Here is a 21833-nt window from a genome sequence, read left to right on the forward strand (position 1 = left end):
GGAAGTGGCAACAGGGAGTGGAAGAAGAGCCCCAGCGACCTCTAAGCAGGTGTGTGTGGCTGCTGTGGGGGTGGATGGTGGTGGGAACCTCTGGCTGAAAACTGGGGGAGCCCTCGGTGGGACTGAAATGATGTTTTATGCCTGGGGGCTTTTTAGGGCAAGGATTTCCCTGGATTTCACCCAGAAGGGCACAAACTGAGCCGCCTCTCTTCAGACCTGCGAGTCTTCCAGTCCTGAAATTACCACAAAGTGCCTCAGAATTTGAGTGAGGGGGTGAGGAGGGGTTCAGACAGTGTGTGACCATCTGCCAGTGTCAGGGAGGCTTGTAGTGGTGGGGGCAGTTTGGGTACCAGTGCTGCAAGAGAAGATGTGGGGGCTTGAGGAGGGTGACAAAACCCCCCCGGCAGCTGGAGCTTCACTAGTGCACTGACCTGGGTTCTCCTTAGAATTTCCTCTTCTGCATGGGACTGTAATAATTAATTCTGGTGTCCGCTGGGAATTCTTTCTGGACCTGATAGGCAGGAGGAGAAATCTCTGTCGCTATGCCATCCCATAGCTCACAAGAGCAAAGCACCACTTCTCCCTGCCTCTGTCCTTACCCATTTCTTTGCACATAACTCCTTGTCCTGCTTGGAGCTTTGCCAAAATCCCTTCCCTACCACGGATAAAATGGGGTTTCACAGCTGTGTCACAGAGGTGAGGGTGATTTCTCCCCTGGCTGGGAGGCCTGTGAGCAGTGGTGCTTTGCAGCTGGGAATGCAGGAGGATCCTGCCTGGATGCCACCTATCTAAGGGGACTTTGTAAGCAAGATGGGGACAAACTTTTTAACAGGGCCTGTAGCAATATGACAATGGGCAATGGGTTTAAACTGAAAGAGGAGAGATTTAGATTAGGTATTAGGAGGAAGTTGTTGCCTGTGAGGGTGGGGAGGCCCTGGCACAGGTTACCCAGAGAAGCTGTGGCTGTCCCATCCCTGGAAGTGTCCAAGGCCAGGTTGGACTGGGCTTGGAGCAACTTGGGCTAGTGGAAGGTGGCCTTGCCCATGGCAGGGGGGTGGGATGAGATGATCTCTCAGATCTTTTCCAACGCAAACCATTCTGGGGTTCAAAAACGCTTCCAAAAATGGCCCATTTAATGGCTGGTATTTTATAGGGACCTTCAAGTTAAGGCAGATGTGGAGATGGCTTTTCCTTGCCTCTGGGCATCCTGGAAAGGATGCTCGTTTTCCAGTGCTATCCCAAAAACAGAGAGTGGCTGCCAACAGGCTTCAAGGGGGACTTGGAGGGGAGTGAGAAGCTGCTGATCAAACCCACTGTGACTTTTCCCTTGCAGGCCGCTGAAGCCATTTGAGGCTTTAGCTCCCCAAAACCGGCGAGGATCTTGCTGGCAAGCTTGTGATGGACCCCCGGGCCCCTGCCCAGCCCCCCCAGCCCCGGGAGAAGCCTCCGGCCTGGGGGGCTTGGGGAGAGGGGCACCACGGCCCCCCCTCCCCACTCCGGCGGCAGCTCCTCCGTGCTGGGCACCCCCCTCGCCCCGGCTCCTGGGACGGGAGCCACGTCCCGGGACACCCCTGGGAGCAGGGACACCCCCCCCGCAGGGACACCCGCAGACCGGCCTCGGGGGCTGAGCACTTGGACAGCACCTACCCCGGCCGGCCCTACTCCAGGTGAGCGCTGCTCCTGCCCACCCCTCTCCCCGAAAACCTTCCTAAAATAGGAACCGTCCGTGTCACTGCTCGCGGGTCCTGCCCCTGTGGCCGCGCAGGCAAACAGCGGGTGATGCTCAGCTATTAAAGCAGCCCCCGACTTGCGTGTTTAAGGCTGTGCAGCAGTCGTAGCTCTGATTTCTTCTTCAAAGAGTGGCCTCTGCGGTTGCCGTTTCACACGCTCCGTCTCGGGCCTCGAGGTGCGTTTTTTTTTCCCTGCAGATTTGATTAAATGCAGTTCTTTTTTCCTAAGTGCAAGGTGAACAATAAAAATGCAGAGGCTAATATAGGAGCAAGAGGCAGCCTGCAAGCTCAGCTGCTGAAACAGCGGAGGGTAGAGGGATAAAATGTGGGCTGGAGGATGTTCTTGGTGCTGAGAAAGAGCTTCAGTGCTCCAGCCAATTTGGGTTGATTTGCCTGAGTTATGGCCCTTGGTGAGTTATGGAGTGGGCACGTGGGGTTTTGTGCTGAGGCTCACACTGGGAAGGGAGGGGGTGTTGCACAGGGCAGACCAAATCCCTGTGTAAATTGGGAAAGGTTAAGGAATCTGAGCGCCAGTTGGGTGGCTTGGGCTGGGAGCTGTGGACACAGCAGCTCCAGAGCTTGGCAGAAAAGACAGGGGGAGGTTCCAGCAAGGCCTCAGTGCCTAAAGGGGCCGCAAGAGAACTGGAGAGGGACTTGTAATGGGGCAAGGAGTGACAGAACAAGGGGGAATGGATTAATGCTACCAGAGGGCAGGGTTAGATGGGATATTGGGAAGGAATTCTTCCCTGTGAGGGTGATGAGGCCCTGACACAGGTTGCCCAGAGAAGCTGTGGCTGCACCATTCCTGGAATATCTCAAGGCCTGGTTGGGTGGGGGTTGGAATAAGATAGCCATTAAAGGTCCCTTCCACTCCAAACCATTCTGTGGTTCTCTGAAACTGCAGTGCACAGCTTTCTCATAGGGATGGGACAGAATCCAAACCTCCTACTGCTCCTTCCAGGTGTGATGCTGGGTCAGTTTCTGGCCCTGCCCCTGGTTAGGGATCCTGGCTTTATTTCCATCACCATTCCCACCTCCAAAGGTCCCATTCTTTGCACAGGTTTAACCCTAAATGATGTGGTCCAGAACCCACAGTAGTGCCCTTTCCTTCTCAGACCATGTTGTGTTGTTTTTCAGGCAAGGATATGAAGACCCCCACTGGCAGTATCCAGCAGCCAGCTACAGGGGTGACTATCCCTACCAAAGCCACCCTAGGCAGCCGGTGTCCTGGCAGGGTGGCAGAGGTATGGGTTTATCCTTTGGATCTGGGGACGGAGGCATCTTGCTGGCAGAAGTGATGCTTTCTCTGGGATGGGCTCTTCTCCCAGGGCTTGCACATCCTGCCCATGCTGCTGGTTGGTGTTCTACCTGTGCAGCACAGGCAGCCAGTTTGCATCTGGGAAACCTGAGCAGGACCCAGGTGCACCCAAGGGATGTTTGATCTTCATTTCCATGGCTAAAATCCTGTGTCATTCCTGGTTCCGGGGTGAGCTTGATGGTGCTGTGTGATCACGGTGGCCAGGGCCTCTTTTCTGCTGTTCCTGAAGCTTTTGGGCTGAACAGAGGGGAAAGAAGGAAAGGGGAGAGGACATCAGTGCTGTGTTGACAGACACGTCCAGGAGGCTGTTATACCTCCAGCACATCAGGATAATCTGGATGCAAACGGGGTGTGCAGGGCAGATCGCCTGACTCGTGGCTTTTCTTTTTCACTTCACTGTTGCTCTGGAGGGGCAGTGCTAAATCTTGATTCCCTCTCTAGACCCAAGGCAGGGAGAGCCTTATGGCAAGAGCAGCAGTTACCGGGACCAGCACTACTACAGGGGCTACCACCCCAACCTGACCACGGGCCCCCCTGGGCAGGACAGGTAAGGATGGGCGGTCTGGGCAACCTGGGGCAACCATCTGCCAAAAAATTAGCAGGTTTGTGGCTGGTTCCAAAATTTCTGACCTTCAGGGTGTTTCCCTTTACTTCCATCTGCAGGATGCAGACCTATGGTTCCCACGAGGAGAGCTACACCTCGGCTGCCCGGAGGGAAGGGGCAGGGGGAGGAACCCTCGGCAGCAACTCAGGGGAGGCTGGTGGCCAACCCCAAGAGGTAACCTCAGTAGGGGTGGAGGTGGAGAGGCTTGGAAAATTTCCCAGAGATTCGGGGAGCAATCCATGTGTCCCCACTCCCAGCTAAGGAGCAGAGCCTGCCCGGGGAGGTGGTGGAGTCACCACCCCTTGGGGGAATTTAAAAGACTCATAGATTATGGCACTTGGGGTAGTGGTAAAAATGGCTAGGTCAGTGGTTGAACTCAATGATCTTAGGGATCTTTTCCAACCTAAAAAATTCTATGATTCTGTGATTCAGTCCTCCCTGGATAGCTGCCAGCTGTGTGTCAGTGTCAGCTCTGTCAAACCAGTCCTGCTCCATCACACTCGTATCCTGATTGCTGTTTTGCCAAGGGAAAATTAAAAGATCAAATGAAAACATCAAATCAAAGCTGTTGTGGTGATTTTACTGCTGGGTGATGATTTTTGGGGTTCCCAAGCCCCATCTCCTTGGCTGTGTTGAGGAGCATATCTTATGGCCAGGAAAGGTGTCAGACTAGACCAGTGGCTGATGTAAATTACTTTTCAAAGCCTTTGGGTATGACCAGGGTATGTGCCAGGATAAACCCAAGATGCTACAGGACATGAGCTGGGAATTGGCTGTGCTGCTCCCACTGGGCACATTCCTGGAGCAGCAGAGCTGTCCCACTGCCCTGGGAGCAGGAAAGCAGAGTTGTCCTCAGTCAGGTTTGTGTCCTCCCTTCCCTGTAGCCCAGCCTGCTCCTGCAGTACCACGAGTCAGGGCTCAGCTCCAGCAGCCATGAGCTCAGCCAGTACATCCGTGACAGCGCCGACCAGCACGACCCTGTGATTCCAGGGAGCTGGAATGTGGAACAAACAGGTGAGCTGTGATGGAGTGATCTGGCAAGGAGGGAGCAAAGGGGAATACATGGCTGGTGGTAGGAGATTGGCTGTCTCACAGCTTGGTCTGTTCCTGGAGGAGGCTGTGCAGGCACAAGGCATGACTGGGGGGCTGTGGGGTGGGACCATGGTCTGGAGGGCTCTGCCTGGATAGGTGCAGGACCTGTTGTGCACACCTGGTGCTTTTGGGGACAGTTCTGGCACAGGGGGGTCAAGGGAGAGCTACTGAAGTTGTGGGACAAGGTGGGAGCTGGTCATGTCCTCCATAGTGGATGTGGTGTGGGGTCATGTTTTGATCTGATTGAGAGACAGCTCTGCCTGAATTAAGGTGCAAAGGAGACCATATGCTGAAGTCAATAATTTGGATTTTATTTAACAGTAAATGTGAGGTAAAGAGAGAGAAGGAAATAGGAAAGGGGCTGGAGGGGAGGAGATAGGAGATATCAAGTACAAGACAGTCACCATCTGTGGATCCAGTAGCATCCTGTTAGTCCTCCTTCACCCTGGGCTTCTCAGTGGAGGGACTGCTGGAGTTGTTCTTCTGGGGATACCGCCTTTATCCAGTCCAAGTTCTGGGTATCCACCAGGTGGTCTCAGATGCTGTTCCCATAACTTGGGACGATGTGTCTGAGCAGTTGCTTCCTTTCCCACAGCTTGCCACAGTGGGAATTCTTGCGTGGATGCGTTAACCAGGCTGTGTGAACCAGGCCTGGAATTAAGCACCTTCCTGTTGCAGATTCCTTCTTCCTGTGCTTATCTCAAGTTTCCACTGGGGTGGCAAGTTCTTTTTGTGACCTTCACAGTGCTGGGGACAGGCGGCTGTGCTCTCCAAGCCCTTACAGGTCGGTGTGAGGGCACTCACAGTGGCCTGTGTGTCATTGCAGGGGGTCCCTCGGTGCCCACTCCGACCCCGGCCGTTCCCCTCAAGTTCTCTCGTCCGCACGTGTCGCTGTGCTTCGGGGCTGGAGGACACCTGGTGCTGGCATGTCCCCACCACCCTGCAGAGGGGCAGCTGGCCCACGTTGAGCTGCACAGCCTGGAGGTAGGACATAGCCTGGGCCCCCAGGCTCCCCTGGTCCCCTCGCCAGAGTGGTTCCTCTTGCCCTGAGGGCTGCAAACACCATTCATCACCCAAACAGCCTCCTTAGCAGCCTTCCCGTCCCCTGTTCCCATCTTCTCTCCATCCCCCATGGATTTTTGAGTCTGCATCGTGCCAGGCCGTGTCTGGGTGTTGGTCTCAACCTTCACCTCTGTAACCCTTGGCACCAGTGGTCCCTTCTGATGGAGGGAGACAAATGTGCTCTGCAACTCTCTGAGGGACAACTCCAGTCACCCTCCTGAGGTGCCCCAAAACAGAGGCTGTATCCATCCCTGGAGTCTACCACAGTGTTCAGTCTCCTACTCTTCCTCCCAGAGGAGGCAGGTGCCACCTCAGCAGGCATTTCTTTCCTGGACCTTAGCACTGGGTCCGTGTGCAGGCTCAGGCTCTGTGCTCTGGGATCACCTCAAGGCAGCACAAACAGTGGGTTCACTGGCACCACTGAGCCCTTGGCCAAGGCATCGGCTTTCAGCTCGCCCTGCCGGGGCTGGCCCTGCTTGCTGGAGTCCAGCTGCTGAATTTGCTTCTGCTTTTTAGGTAATCCTTCGTGGCACAAAATTGCTGGAGGAGCTACAAGCCTTCCCAGGGCCCCTGGCCAGGTAAGCTGCACCGGCAGGCCCGGGAGCTGCGTCCTCCTGGCTGTCTCCTTTCGGAGGAGACATGAGCTCAAGGCAGACTCCTGTGGTTTTGAGTTATCTGCAAAGGCCACATCTAAGTTCAGGGTGGGATCCCAGCCCCTTTGATGCAGTGTGGGCTGATTTGGATAATGGGAGACATTTTGGGGTCTTTTTTTTCTGAATATTCATGGGGTGTGCGTTCCGTGTGGTTTGTATGTCTGACCTTATTTTGTACTGATGTCCCAGAAAAATGACTTTCTTTTTTTGCATCTCTTTGTAAGTCTCAAGTCCTGGGTCAACCTGTGGTTAAGATTTTTCCTAATGTTTTTGTCCCCTGAGGCTGTTGAGCACAGCATGTACCTTCACCCAGTGTGAGCCACGGTGTGTTGCATCAAGCTGTGTTTGTGTTGTACTGGTTACACCCAGTGCGTTTCTGGCCACTCACAGTCCAATCAGGGAGAGAAAAGGAAAAACTATTTACTGAGCAAAAGAGCTCCATATACAAGAAGCTGGATAGAGGACCTGGAGATCCCCCTCCACTGTGCTCTCAGGAGACCCCACTTGGAGAACTGAGTACGGTTCTGGTGTCCCCAACATAAGAAAGGCACGGGAACTGTTGGAGAAAGTCCAGAGAAGGCCCATGAAGTTGATCAGGAAACTGGAGCACCTCCCCTATGGAGACAGGCTCAAAAAATTGAGGCTGTTCAGCCTGGAGAAGAAAAGTTTGAGTGGAGGCCTCATGTCAACCCCTCAGTCTCTGAAGAGATCTACAGGGAAGTCAGAGAAGGAATCTTCACTGGGAATTGTAGTGATAGGACAAGGGAGAATGGCTTCAAAAAGAGTACGATTAGATTAGATATTGGGAAGAAATTCTTCCCTGTGAGGTTGGTGAGGCCCTGGCACAGGTTGCCCAGAGAAGCTGTGGCTGCCCCATCCCTGGAAGTGTCCAAGGCCAGGCTGGATGAGGCTTGGAGCAACCTGGGCTAGTGGGAGGTGTCCCTTTTAACCCAAACCATTCTCTGATTCTGGGTTACCACTTGTGCCAAAGGGTGTGTTGAGAACCTCCATATAATACCTTGGTTTGGTTGAATCAGGATCAACATCTGCATCCCCAGTCTCTCTCCCTTGTCTCATCCATGCTTTCTTTCCAGCTCTCTGGTAATTTTGTTGTACTACAGCAGTTTTGCCTGACTTGCACACAGCTTAAAGGTTTCTGCTTCTGTTTCAGTCCCAAAGGGTTTCTGTGGTCACCAGCGTGACCCTCCACTCTGCCCAGTTAAATAAAAGATTGTGCCTGTTCCTGCAGCCTCGGACATCCATGGATGTAATGGCAGCCCAGCAAAGCAAAACTGAGCTTCTTTGCAGATGGATGGAGGAAAATATTATCAAGAGGGCAGGGCTTGAAATGCACTTCGCATCCCTGAAACAGAGAGTCGTAATAATGAGAAAGTTTGAGTGGTTTTGAGCTTAAATGTGGCATGTGGTCATTGGCACTGGTGATCTTCTCTCCTCCAAACTCTTGCTTGGAACCTTTGGCATTCCCATCAGTGAACCTGGGGACTCTTTAAGCCTTAATGATGTCCTAGATGGCTTTGCCTTGGGTTTCTTTGATGCCTTTCTCTGCTGCTGTAGGGAAGATCTGCACAAGGTGGACGTGATGACATTTTGCCAGCAGAAGATCGCCACGGGCTGTGACCCCTCAACACAGAGGGGCAGAGATTCAGCTCTTCTCTGGAAACTCCTGGTCCTCCTCTGCAGGCAGAACGGGGTAGGTATCCCATGGAAGGGGGTGATTTTTTTGCTCTCAGAAATGAGACTAGTTATATATCCCTTAGGTGCCTCTTGATCCAGTAGCTATTTTTAAGGGGAGGATTCACCTTAAGAGAATCCCATTTCCATAGCACTATCCATCAGTTTGATGCTGCCTGGATTATTTGGAGCAAATCCTTCTCTGTGATTGCTTCTGATCCTGGTTAGTACCACCAGCCCAATGAAAGGGACTGGTGCCACCCTCACTGAGCAGCCAGAAGTTGCATGTAAGAGGGGATTGTTCCCTTCATCCATGGAAATCCATCCAGTCCTAACCTGTGGCTGCATGTTGGAAGCAGGTGGATAAAGTCTTCAGAGAGAATGCTGTGAAGGTCTTCCTAGTTGTGCTGAATCCTTTTCCCTGTAAAGCTGTGTGCTGGTGGCCCAGGCTGATCTGTCTGGGGAGATGTGCTGGGATGAGGGCACGGGCATCGTGAGGGTGTCGGACTGGCGGTGCCATCGACCTTTGCTCCCGGGGCAGCCTCCAAGTGCCTTGTTCCTTCCCTTTCCCAGTCCATGGTGGGCTCGGACACGGCTGAGCTGCTGATGCAGGACTGCAGGCGTGAGGAGAAGTACAAGAGGCAGGAGCCTGCGGCCAACCTGGTGGGCCTGGCGGACGACGAGTGGGCATCACGGCAACTGGGGACGCTGGACCTCATCACCGGGGAGGTCCCTCCCGTGGTGGAGACACAGGCACAGATAGTGGAGAAGTTCACCAAGCTCCTCTACTATGGTAGGAAGAAAGTAAGTGGTGAGTGGGCCCCAGGACACACGGGGCTTGAGGGTTTTCTCTTGGCCCCTTTGGCCCCTTGAGGAGGGTTTTAAAGGGAAGGGTGGCCAAGAGGTGGCTGTGGGATCGACCTCTCAAATTGCGTTTGTACAACGGTTTATGGCAGGGATTTCCCACCTTTGGGAACTGGGATGGGGGAACCCAAGTGAAGATGAGATGCAGAGGCTTTTACCAGCACTGCACCTTTAGTTTCATAGAATCCTAGAATGCTTTGGGTTGGAAGAGATGTTAAAGCTCCTCTAGTTTCAACCCCACCTGCAGCTGGGATCTCGAGGGATACCTAAGGCACAAGAAGACAGCAGGGTTGGATGCAGAGAAATCTGAGTGCCCAGGCTGGGATCCCACACTGAGAGCCGTGCAGGCAGCACAGGCTGCTGGAAAATCAGGACTCCTGGAAATCCCCAAGTGACAATATTGCCATGAAGGTCCAAGTTCTTGTAATTGTTCAAGGCAGAAAATTAAGGGGATCTCTCTGGAAGAGATTTTTGAAGGGTACTCATTAAATCCAGAGCAGTTATGGGCTCTTTTCTGAGCTGGGGTAGTAGAGGGTTCCCTGGCAGTGGAGGAGGGCAGGGAAGCAGAGTTAATGCAAACTCTTTTTCTCCTCCCCCTTGGCTGCAGGACGCTCTGGTCTGGGCCATGAGGAACCAGCTGTGGGGCCATGCCCTTTTCCTCTCCAGCAAGATGGACCCCCGGACCTACAGCTGGGTGCTCACCGGGTAAGTGGGAGAAGCCAAAGCAGGGTGTGGTGCTCCATGGCCTTGCCAAGCCTGCTGTCCCTTCAGTGCCCTCAGCCCCAGAGCGCTGCAAAAAGAGCACTGATTTCAGATGGAGCTTTTTTAGACAGGGCAAAGAGGGGAGAGAGCATTCATCCAGATGGGCCAGAGTCCTTCAGGCTTCCTGATGGACGGGAGAAACCAAGCGAGGGCTGGAAAGCAGGAGGAAAGCCATTCCCTGGATATGTGGTGTTGATTTATTCTGAGTCTTTGGCTTCACCTCTGCACAATCAAAGGCAGCCATGGGGCAGGGAAGCTGAGCCATCTTCACTGTGATCCAGCCTGGTCCCAGCTGTTCATCCCACTCGTATGAACATTTTCTGGTGGAATTAACGTGCTTAGTCTGGATTGGGCTGATCCCTTCAGGGAGAGTTAAGCAGAAATTTTCTGTCTTGTGGAACCCAAATCCTTTTAAGGAGGTTTTATCCCTTGTTGTCCTGGAGACCTGCCTACTCTGGAGGTAATGCAGATCGTCATCCCTGTGGGCTGATGGTCCTCCCTGCTTCCTTTTTACAAGGGCATGGAGTGATAGGACAAGGGGGAATGGTTTAAACTGAAGGAGTGTAGATTTAGATTGGATATTGGGAAGAAATTTTTCCCTGTGAGGGTGGGGAGGCCCTGGCACAGGTTGCCCAGAGAAGCTGTGGCTGCCCCATCCCTGGAAGTGTCCAAGGCCAGGTTGGACAGGGCTTGGAGTAACCTGGGCTAGTGGGAGGTGTCCCTGCCCATGGCAGAGTGTTGGAACAAGATGATCTTTAAGGTCCCTTCCAATCCAAATTATTTTGTGATTTACTGGAAAGCCCCTCAGGGACATCACTTTCCTGGAGCATTTGGGACATGCCCTTGGAGGTGAATGAGGGTTTGGGGTCCCTATCTCTGCTGTCTCCTTGCAGGTTCACCAGCACACTGGCCACCAATGACCCGCTGCAGACCCTCTTCCAGCTCATGTCAGGAAGGATCCCTCAGGCAGCACTGGTCTGTGAGCAGGAGGCTGTCCCTGGCATGTTCCCCTGTGCTGTCACCTGCCTGTGACACCCACCTTGTGCTGACAACCTCTGCTCACCTTTGCTCTCCTCTGTCTCCCTCCAGTGCTGTGGTGATGCCACGTGGGGGGACTGGAGGCCCCACCTGGCCGTGATGCTGTCCAACAAGGTTGGCGACATGGAGCTGAACCACCGAGCCATCGTCACCATGGGGGACACGCTGGGTGAGCTGAGACCATGGGGAGCAGCTGTAATGGGGGGTGGGCACCTGCGATATCAGAGCTGCTCAGGCTCCCCTAGTTCTACCACTGAACTGAAACCGAGGTACAAAAATCAGCAATCAGGGAAAATGGACAAAAAACATGGAGAAGGGAGGGATCAGGGTCTGCATGGACAGGGAAGGAAAGCAGGGCGGTTGGGTTTGGCCTTTTGTGCGACCCTGGGGGCCTCCAGCACAACACTGACTATGTGGTGGTGTCTCAAGACTCAATGTTTGCCTTTTCCCTGCCATCCAGCCAGCAAGGGAGCAGTCGAAGCAGCTCATTTCTGCTACCTGATGGCAGACATCCCTTTTGGCTACTTCGGGCACAAGGCAGACCGCATGGCTCTCCTGGGCAGCAGCCACCGGTGAGCGAGCCCGGGTGGGGCTGCTGCTCCTGCCAGAGGCACCTTCTCCCCACCCCTGGGATCTCACTCCTGTGCCAAAGAAATCCCTCTTTGCTGTGTGGGGTTTTTTGGGCAGGGACCTCTGCTCTTGCTCGCTGACCCTTCTCTTCTCTGCAGCCAGGAGTTTGCCCAGTTTGCCAGCACGGAGGCCATCCAGAGGATGGAAATCTTTGAGTACTGCCAGCAGCTACGGCAGCCTGAATCCTTCCTGCTCCCCTTCCAGGTAGCAGAGATGCTCAAGCACATCTTGTGCAGCACCTCAGACCTGCCCCAAAACATGAACCCGTCCCCATAAAGCCAAGAACTCAGGCTGCTCCTGAGGATTGTTCCCTTGCTGGGCTTTGGGAGCGATGGGGAGGCTGCTTTGGCACAGAGGGGGCTCACCCAGGGCAGATTTTGGGATGCACAGTGTGTGTGATCAGTGCTTGCTCAGGTCTGGTTGCCTTCTTGCTCTGTGGGTAGAGGATGGGCCAGTCCTATGGCAAACCAGCACCTGGCTGTTGCTGCCTCAGGCACTGCATGGATTGGGTGGATACATCCATGGAAATGTTCCAGGTCAGGTTGGACAGGGCTTGGAACAGCCTGGTCTAGTGGAAGGTGTCCCTGGCCTTGGCAGGGAGGCTGGAAAGGGATGATCTTTAATGTCCCTTCCAACCCAAACCATTCTGTGATTCCATGAAGCTGCTGTGCTCTCCCCACCACCTGCCTGGTTCAGGGAGCAGGGCTGGGGCCCTTAAGTTGCAGGTGACCTCTGGGTCATGAGATCCATGATCCAGGGTACTCCCAGTCCTGCTGGGATGATGTGCCAGGGCAGAGGGCCCCCCCAGGCAGGTCCCTCTCCCTGCTCACCCGTGGCTGCTGTGCTCCCCTCTGCCAAGGTGTACAAGCTGCTCTATGCCTGCCGCCTGGCCGACCACGGGCTGCCAGCCCAGGCCCTGCAGTACTGCGAGCAGATCTCCACGGTGCTCCTGCGCCAGGACCCGGCCACCCACCCTGTCCTGGCCCAGCAGGTGGTGAAGGTGAGTCTGGGACGTCCTCCATCCTCATCAGGGATCACCCACTCAGGAGCTGGTGTGGTGGGAAGCATCCTTGGCTTTCCCTGTGGCTGGCGGTGCTTGGCAGCTCTGAGCAGCCCTCCAGGGTTTGCTGCCTGGTGTGTGCTGAGTACAGCAAAGCCAACACCTCTTTGGGGTCTCTAATCCCCAGGGATTTAGGGTAGAAAGCAAAGGAATTACACTGATTGCTAAGTAGGGGCAGAGTTATTTGGAAACAAAGGATGCTTTTAGTTCTGGAGTGGCTTCCTGAACTTCTAAATGGCACAAACTTCAGAAGCTGAAGTGTGAGTGCTTCACGTTTCCCCTCTAGCACATCACCCACGACTCTGCTTACCTGCCGGGGCATTTTTGGGGTGACAGTGAGCAGGAGCATGTCCTGGCTTGTAGCACCCAGCACAGCCCTCTGCTTCATGAGGGTGCTGGGGCAGGGAGGAGTGAAGAAAATTGTCCCAGGTTCCCTGAGAAGGTTGGGAGCTGTAGGGAGACCAGGTCTGCCCTCTCTGTGCACATCACCAGGGCAGTGCTTGAAGCCTTCCTTCATTCTTCAAGGCCACTTCCAACCTGGTCTTAGCAGAAGGTGTCCCTGCCTGTGGCAGGGTGTTGGAATGAGATGATCTTTAAGGTCCCTTCCAATCCCAAACCATTCTGTGATTCCATGAAAGGTGCAAAAGCTGTGGTGCTGTGAGGTGAGGGGCAGCAAGGATACCCATCCGAAGCAGGTGCTGCTGAAATCACCCAAAACTTGGCTGGCACAGCCCCCCCCTCATCATTGAAGCCTATTTACTGTGTAACAGCCTCTCAGATCTGCTCTTCTGCTGGGGATAATGCTTCTCCTGGGAGAAAACACTTTCATCTGAAAAACTAGTGCATTGGTAGATGCTCTTGTCTTTGATGTTTTAGACTGTGTTACAAATTATGATACACATTAGTGTTTGATTAAGACTTCCCCTCTTTTGAAGCTGGGGACTATATACAACCAGGTGCTGGTTCATTAATATTGGATCAAAGTGCACATTAGCTTTTGGATTAAACATTCCTCCCGTTTAGGAGTAATCATGCTTATAATTTCCTTTTTCCTGCAATTGATTTAGGTGTGTTTGTAAAGAGGTGGGACAGTGGGTTTGTAGGGAGTTCAAACTCCTGGCTGGGTGCTGGGTGACTCTGCTCTCCATGGCCAGGCCCTGTCCCAGGCTGGGCTCTGGCTGTGCAGGTCGTGTCTTGCTGTAACATCAGAGTTGGGAAGTGTGTTTTGTGCTCCTTTTGGAGTTTGTTTTTAGAAAGTTCAGGAATAGAAAGCAATGTCTGATGGGGACTGGTGTGGGAGGCATAGCTGAGACCTGTGTGGCTGTGGAGGGTGGCTGTGCTGCAAAGTCACCTCTGGATGGCTTTTGGTGGCCCTTGATGCAGCAGCCTCATAGCCAAGTGTCAAAGATAAATGAGTGTGAAGGAGCTGGGGGATAACTTGATAAACCTCCAAGAAGTGGGCTGGTGCCAGTAAGAGAAAATTCAGTAAAGATGTGGATGAAGAGCAGTGCTTTGAGTGTCATCTCCCATCATCCAGCTGTCTTAAAACTGGACTGTTGTCTAAGCAATTCCTCCAGGCTGGGATTTAGCTCTGCAGGGAGCCCTCCATCTCACTCTGCACTTCTGGGTTGCTCCAGAAGAACCTCTTGCTCCACTGATGGCAGCTGGAGCCCCACGTCACTGAGAGGGCTGAAGCCAGGGCAGCAGGACTTCCTCTTTTGCAGGAGGAATTAAACACACAGCAGCAATACTGCAGAGAGGGACCTGGGGGAGACAGTGGAGCATGGAAAACACACCGAGCAGCAGCATAACAGGATGCTGATACAAAAGGGGGAAAAAAGAGCCAATGTTACAGTGCTATTCAGGGTTTTAAGAGCAAAACCTGCATGTTTGAGACAAGGAGGTGATAATCCCCCTGTATTGGGGTCTCAGGAGTCTTGGCTGGGGCACTGTGTCCTGGTTGGGATGCTGATTTGGAGACGGGGCCAAATTGGAGCAAGTGCAGTAGAGGAGAGTTGGGGTGATAAGAGGCTGAGGAAGAAATGACCTCTGAAGAAGGCCTTGGGGTTATTTCTTCTAGGCAAGATATGCTGGGGGAGGAAGGGGCACGGGGGATGAGATAACAGCCCTCTGGCACGCAGGAGGCTGCTCTGTGGGGATGCTGCCTGGCTGTCCCCGCAGCTTCCACGGGAGCAGGGATAGAAAGGCTTAATTTGCAGCAGGGAAGATTTCACTTAGATATTAAGAAAAACTCTTTAGCTCTAAGGATGTTAAGCATCAGGGGACAGGCCTGGGAGGCTGTGAAATCTTCTCAGAGATTTGTAAGTACGGATCAGACAAACACCAGGTCCTGCCCATCCTCGTGGGGTTGTTGAGGGGCTGATGCACAGCTCTTGGAGCTGGGCTCTTTCCAGGGCTCCTGGTGGGGTGTCCTGCAAACCTGGCAGTGCCCCAGGCTGGCTGTTAGGTGGGATTAAAGTTACTTGTTTTCCTCAAAAAAAAAGATGATGGTATTACCTGCCTGTTTGATGCGAGGAGCATTTTGGCTGCGGGTATTTTGGCATCTCTGTGGATCTGTCAAGACTCTCTGCAGGGCGCAGGGTGGGCCAGCACCTCTGTGGCAGTGTGGGAGAGGGAATAATTCCTGCACAAGAGGCTGGTGTTACTTGTACCCCCATATTATGAAGTGATGCTATTTTCCCGTGTGCCCAGCCATGTGCAATTGACCCCTGTGGGTCTGACGTGTGTGATGATCCCTGTTGTCCTCCTGTCCCACAGCTGGCTGAGAGGCTGAAGCTCTCTGACCCTCTGCTCCTGGAGATGCCAGAGCAGGACCAGACACAGGAGCCCGACTGGCTGGAGCAGCTCCGAGCCTGCTGCCGGGAGTGGGAGGAGTGAGGATGGAGTGGGACAGCTGGTCTGTGTTGTTTTGTCTGCAGGAGCATCCTCCTCCCCTGTCCTCAGTCTGAGGGGATGAGGATGGATGTTCAAAGGTTGTTGTTGCCCCGGTGTCCTCTCTCTCGGCTCGCGAGCCCCGAGATGTGGGACCTGCAGCTTCAGTGTGAGAAGTGCCCGAGGGCTGCAGAGCATCACAGGAGAGAAAACACTCCTTGTTTTGGCTCAAGGAGGGCAGGCAGGGGCTGGTGGGTGGATGATAATCTCCCCTTGCAGGGAGGATGTTGCAGAGGACACTGGTGGGGTGTCACCTTGCGGGTGTACTCCTGGGTCCTTTAGCTGTAGCTGGTCCTTGGATGAATGCTTTTTGTTCAGGTTTCACGCCTGCTTTTACTTTTGTGGCCTTTCCCATCTCATTTCTCCTCCTGACTGCTCTCAGTGGTGCTGCAGTCCCCCCTCACTTGCTGGGACAGAGCTGTCTCTGTGCTGGTGTGGGTCTCCCCTGCAGTCTGGTGCAGGCTGTGAGGCCCAGACCCACAAGCACCATGCTGTCCTTTACACTGGCCTTGTGGTTGGTTTCCTTAGTTTTTGCTCCGTGCCCTCCTTTTTTCTCTCTGTTTTGTCACGTTTTCCCTCTGACTCCTTGCAGGTGGAAGATGACCTTCCTCCAGAGGTGGTACCCGCTCAGCTAGAGCTCTCCTGTGCTGTTCCTTCCACAGCAGGTAAAGAAAACAAAGCAGCAGATTGTGGTCACCACAGCAGGTTTTTCCATGTGTGGAATTGGGCTGCCATGGGCTGGGAAGCAGCTCCCCACTGCTTGGAGTTTTTTCCAGCAGCTGCTCCTTGCATCCCCTCGGAACTCAAAGGTTGCTCCTGCCTGGATGCATCCCTCAGGCATGGGCTGCAAAGTGAGGGGTTGATAGTCATGTCCTCGTGCCAAGTCTGAGTAATTTGGGCCTAATTACCACAGCTTCAGGGGTCCCTGGGGGTGCTGTGGGAGGAGAGGAGGAGCTCAGGGTGGGTGCTGGATGAGGGATGTGCCTCCCGGCTGAGCCTCGGGGGAGATGGCCCCATTCCCAGGCAGTCCTGTGAGGGTGCAAACTGGAGCTGAACTAAAGGGATTTCACACTTAGAGAGTGAAGGATTTGGGAAGGAGCTCGTCCTGCTGTGTGCAGAGCTGCAGGATGCCTGTTGGTGAGGCCCCAACATTTCCCCTTCCCTGCTGCCTCTTTGACCCCTCTGCTTTGCCTCTTGGTTGACCCCAAGAGTCCCCTCCAGCACCAGCCTGCACAGAGGGCCAAGAGACACCAGGATGAAGGACAAAACCCTCCCCTGGTGTCAAGGGAAGAGCGGGAGAGCTTTACCTTCCTAGCTGGACAGTGAATCCATTGGAATGTCCCACTGAGGAAAAGCCAGGGGCTGGTGACCCATCAGCATTGCTTCACATCCACGTCCATCAGCTGGAAACCTCTGCACAGCCCCCTGCTCCTTGCTGCTGCTTGGATCTAGCTTTCTGCTGGGAACGCTGGCACTGAAGGGTGGAGAACAGAGGCTGGTGCAGACAGGATGAAACACAACTAATTCCTTCAAGACATTGCTTCCTATCAGCTTCCCCTGCTGCTGCCAAATTCCTTTTCAAAGAGCTTTCCCAGGCAGTAAAAAGGATCATCAATCCTGATTGCCTTCTGCTGCTATGAGGGCTGAGGCTATGATCTTCCTTCCCTGGAAGGAAGTCCCAGGTGTGATGATCCCATTGGCTTGGCTTCTCCAAGCAGTCAGGTCTGCTCCATGTGCTCTCTGCAGCTCCCTTTGCCAATGCTTGGCCCTTTGGTTCATTGTGAAGGCCATCCAGAGTCATCACCTGAGGGACCTGCATGCAGAGAAAGCTGGCTTGGTGCTGAATCCATCCATCTTGGAAAGACAAAGCCTGAAGCAGGTGCCAGAGAGGGATATCCACATGGTCACAGCAACCTCCCTCTCCATCCTTACAGCCTGGGCTGTCCTCCCTGCCTTTTTCCAGCTGAGCTTGCCAGGCAGCATCAAGTTGAGCATCCATCCTCTTCCCTGTGGATCTTGAGTATCTCCAGGCCATGTGGGAGCAGCTCATTGAAGCCAACCCTGAGCAAGCTGGAGGCAATGCTGGCAGCAAAGCAAAGGGCTTGGTAGCACTGCATCCAAGAGGTGCCATAGTCTTTCCCTATGGGATCTGGGTCCTGCCTGCCACATCTCATGGCAATGGGAGAGAAACTTCCCAGTGCCCAGCGTGTTTCTGGCAGGAGGCTGCTGAGCTGGAATAAATAGGACTCCCACCTGGGACCAGTGTGTGTGTGTTAAATAAAACAAGCCCCGCTTGCTCAACCAGCCTTTCAAACAGAAACCCAACCCTGAATAAATCTGCTTAAAGCAAGAAACTCATCCATGGGCGCTGCTGTGGAGCAGGAATAAAACCTTCTGGTGAATTTTCTTTCCTGCTCAGGGTGTGCAGCAGGATGGAGGAAAAGGCTCGAGGCCTCAGGCTCCTTTGAAATTCTGGTGCATATGCTGCTTGTGGGCTCTTTGCTTTCATAGCATTCCCCTTCTGAGCTCCTTTGCAACCTCAGATACATTCCCAGTAGTTTTTTTCCCCCATGTCTTTCCCAGCTCACCTTCCTTGAGGCCTCTGAAAGGTTCCTGCTGTTGTGCCTTGTCCTACGTCCTCCCTCACCTGATCCCTAGGGTCTTTCCTCATTCCCCCAGCTCCTGCTGATGTGTAAGGGAGAAGGGGATCATTCTGTGCAGAAGGCTGGTGGAATTATAAACATTATAAAAACTGCAAGCTCCTGAGGTGTGGGGTTCTTTTTTTTTGCAGAGGGAGAGCCTGTCAGTGATCTTCCCCAGAGCGAAGGCTACCAGTACGACCAGTGGTCCCAATTTGTGCCGGCCCAGGGACCCAGCTCCCAGGAGGATGTGTCCCCGTGGTCCCCACCCCCAGCTCAGGCTGCAGAATCACCGCTGCTCAGTGCTGGACAAGAGCTGCAGCCCCCCGCGTCCCCCCCAGGGATGGCCACTCCTCCAGGAGGGGGTTTTGCTGAGCCCCCTCCTCAGCCGGTGCCACCAGCAGGTGAGTGCTGCTGCCTTGCTTCCCCCCAAAAAATCACAGAATCCCTGAATGTCTCTGTGGGGAGGCTCATCTTGTTACAACCCCCTGCCATGGGCAGAGATACCTTCCACTAGCCCAGGTTGCTCTAAGCCTTGTCCAGCCTGGCCTTGGACACTTGCAGGGATGGGGCAGCCACAGCTTCTCTGTGCCAGTGTCTCCCCACCCTCACAGGGAAGAATTTCTTCCTTAGAAGCTGCCTTTAAGATGTACCAGTTCAGCCTTCACCTCCCTGGTGCTGGCAGGGACAGGGACCAGAATGGCCTCTGGCATCTCCTGGGGGACATCTTGACCACCACAAGGGTGACTGTGCTCTGGGATGGTGTGATAGAAGCACTGGAAATACCTCCAATGGATACATAAGAGCTCCTTGGGTCAAACCCTGACTGTGTCCTCCCCTGTCTCTCTGTCTGCAGGAGAAGCTGGAGAGCCCTGGGATGACCTGCTGTGTCCCAGGAGGGTGCAGCCAGCCTTCCCAGCAGAGCAGGTGAGTCAGAGGGGACAGGGACACCGTCCCCCATCCCATTGGGGGTCCTGGGGGGATTTGGGACTTGCTGGCTTATCCTTCCACACACTGAATTTGCACACAATCCCCCCATCATGGTCTCAGTTTTTCCCCTGAGGGACAGCTTCCCACCACTGGAGTGCCTGGCTGTGCCCTGCTTTGTGTGCTCCTGCTCCCCACCTGCTGTGTAAGGGACGCAGGGTTCCCTAGGGATGCTCTCCACTAATCCTGGCAGGGAGGATTCCCAGGGGTGCTCTGACCGTGCCCTGTGCGGCCCCTCCGGGGACAGCACGTGGCAGCTCCAATCTCTGGCAGCAGGAGGAGTTACCAGCAAGGACTCGGACTGCCTCGGAGACCTCCACTGTGTCCTTGGATGACAGCCGTCCTTCCTCGGAGGGCGAGGACGCTGCCGAGGAGGAGGCGGGGAAGCCGGATGAGGACAAGGTGAGCACGCTGGAGCCGAGGGGAGCCTTGTGCTCTCTGAGCTTGCACGTCTCTTTGCCAGCCCTGCCCCTGGCAAAGTGGTGCCCATTCTCAGCAGGTGGCTGGGGGGCCCCAGGGCATTCTCACCTTCTCATCCCTTTCCTCTCTTTTCCTTTGTGAAACCTCCATTTCCCAGAGCTCTGGATTCAGGTGGTTTGGCTGGTTTCGGTCAAAACCCACCAAGGAAACATCTCCCAAAGCTGCATCTGAGACAGACTCTGACTCCCCCACGTCAGAGCCGCAGGTAGGGGACAAAATGCTGTCCTGGCCCTGGTGACACCCCAGGTGACACATCTCCCCATCACCTGCTGGCTCTGTACTCATCCAGAGGCTGTGCCCAGCTCTTCATGGCCATGTCCCTTTCTGTGTGGGGACAGAGCAAGACTGGGAGCCCTTTTTAGTCTGGAAGTGAATCCTTGATTAATAATAATTGTAAATTTATAAAACCTCTTTAATCTGGGAGGTCTTCTGAGCCCTTGGCAAACTCCACAGGGATTGCTTGCCCTCCACTGGAGCAGAACACAGCTGTGAGTGGCACCACTCTGGCAGGGTTTAGGAGCTGAAAGGATGGGAAAAACTCTTTAATTGGAAGCACAGCAGCAAGGGGGAAGCAGTCATGTGTGGTTATCCCAGTCCTGGCCAAGTCCTCAGGGTGTCACATCCCTGAGTGTGGACTTGGAGCAAGGTCCTCCCATTAAAGTTTCCCCCTGGTTGAGAAAGGCCTACAGTCCCAGGGCAGGAAATTCTGGGATATTATTCCAAAACTAGCAAGAGATGAAGGACAGAGAGGGATCTGTGGACCTGGGTGGCCACTCATGCTGTACCCAGGCTTGGTGTCTAGCCCTCTTCCTAATTTGAGCTGTGGGGTGGTTTACCCTTGTGGCAGGGTAGCCACTCCTTAGCTGGGTTTCCTGCAGCTCCTGGGGCACCTCTCCAGCAGGACTGGGTGCAGTGGGACCCTAAAACATCGTGTGTGGTACCTGGCACAGGGGTTTTCTCACCACACAAGGAGTTTCTGCTCTAAACGGGTGGCTGTGGTTTCAGGAGTGGACGTCGCCATCCCCACCCGATGCCCCTCTCACAGCTGGGACAAACCCTTTGGCTCAGCCTCTCTCCAGAAATCCTGGTAAATGCTGTGTGGGTCCCCCCACCCGTCTCCCCAACAGCCTTTTAGAAGCTTCTCTTAATTTTAAGGTTTGTTTCTTTGTTGTTGTTGTTGCTTGCCCCAGGAGGAATGCAGGTTCAAAACACCTTTGGTTTTAGTCCAGTGTCCTTGGAGGTGACAAGCTCACAGGACAGGGACGGAGGGCAGTCAGCAGGACAGCAGGTGAGGAGAGGAGGGAGCTATGTCTGTGCATGATGAGGGGTGTCCAGGACACCTCTCTGCTTGGGGTGGCTCTGAAACTGGGGGGTGGCTGTTAAATTTCTTTCTCTTCAGCCCTTCCAGATGGGCTACCCTGGACCTATCCCACCTCTCCCACCCCTGGGGACAATCCCCCTCTACAACCCTGCCCAGGTCTCTCAGGTGAGAGCATCTTCCTGAGAGGGGTGGTGCTGGATGGGACTGGGGGTGGTTCTTGGCTTTTGGGGGATGGCTTTTGGGTTTGGAGGGGGGTGGGTGTCTGCTGGCTTTGGGGTGATGCCAGATTGCAGGCTATCTGCTATGGGCAGGGGGATTTAGGGGATACCAGCTCTGGGTCTAAGGGGGTTTATAAGAAAATAAATTGGTGGAGGACAGTGATGGGAGAGTGATAAAGGATGGAAGCGGTGGGGGGGATATATGTGTGGCTGTGTCCTGATGACAGCAAATCCAGGTTTTAGGGGTACAACCCACCCTTACACCACCTCTCTCTCTCTGTTTCCCAGTTTGCTGCCACTGCCAGACCCACCCAACCCAGGCTGCTTTCCCAGCGCCGCTACCCCAACCCTCTCTGAAGGGGCTGGAGGGGGTGGCACATATCAACGGCAGGAAGTTTTTTAACTAAATTGGTGTTTGTGGTTATTTTGGTAGAGGGGTGGTGGAAAGGTTGGCAGTATCTGCCACCCTTTTGGTGGGGGGTATTGTAAAATAAAGGGGGAGGTTTGGGGTTTGAAGCCAATACGAGCTGGGGGCTGGATGAACAGTTTGGGTGACCCAGGTGGGACCCCACCTGCGAAGCCTTCCTTCTGAAATCATCCAGCTGGCCCTGGCTGAGTTCACCCAGGGTCTTTGGAGCAGGGAGGAGCCAGAGGGTGAGTGTTTAAATTCCCTGAGGGGATTCTATGTAAGTTACAGGGTGGATTCATGTCTCTCTGGCAGTGTAGCCCTG

At 54.2% G+C, this 21833-nt stretch overlaps 1 protein-coding gene across 1 annotated transcript; it reads left to right on the plus strand.

Moving 5' to 3' along the window:
• The first annotated feature begins 13 nt into the window (after positions 1 to 13).
• SEC16B (SEC16 homolog B, endoplasmic reticulum export factor) lies at positions 14 to 21520 on the plus strand. Its single transcript, XM_050306902.1, is given in 27 exon segments — positions 14 to 49; positions 1334 to 1667; positions 2868 to 2974; positions 3490 to 3595; positions 3712 to 3826; positions 4537 to 4666; positions 5571 to 5728; positions 6323 to 6384; positions 8035 to 8170; positions 8725 to 8955; positions 9623 to 9720; positions 10671 to 10752; positions 10867 to 10984; positions 11276 to 11387; positions 11544 to 11649; positions 12305 to 12445; positions 15284 to 15410; positions 15919 to 15926; positions 16050 to 16122; positions 18249 to 18500; positions 18953 to 19023; positions 19360 to 19485; positions 19661 to 19768; positions 20569 to 20650; positions 20754 to 20851; positions 20963 to 21049; positions 21391 to 21520. Coding segments are annotated over 26 exon segments (3072 nt in total). The 5' UTR covers positions 14 to 49; positions 1334 to 1398; the 3' UTR covers positions 21460 to 21520.
• The last annotated feature ends 313 nt before the right edge of the window (positions 21521 to 21833 follow it).

This window comes from Myiozetetes cayanensis, unplaced genomic scaffold, assembly GCF_022539395.1.
Source record: "Myiozetetes cayanensis isolate MyiCay16 unplaced genomic scaffold, myiCay2020 scf12, whole genome shotgun sequence".
Taxonomy (NCBI): domain Eukaryota; kingdom Metazoa; phylum Chordata; class Aves; order Passeriformes; family Tyrannidae; genus Myiozetetes; species Myiozetetes cayanensis.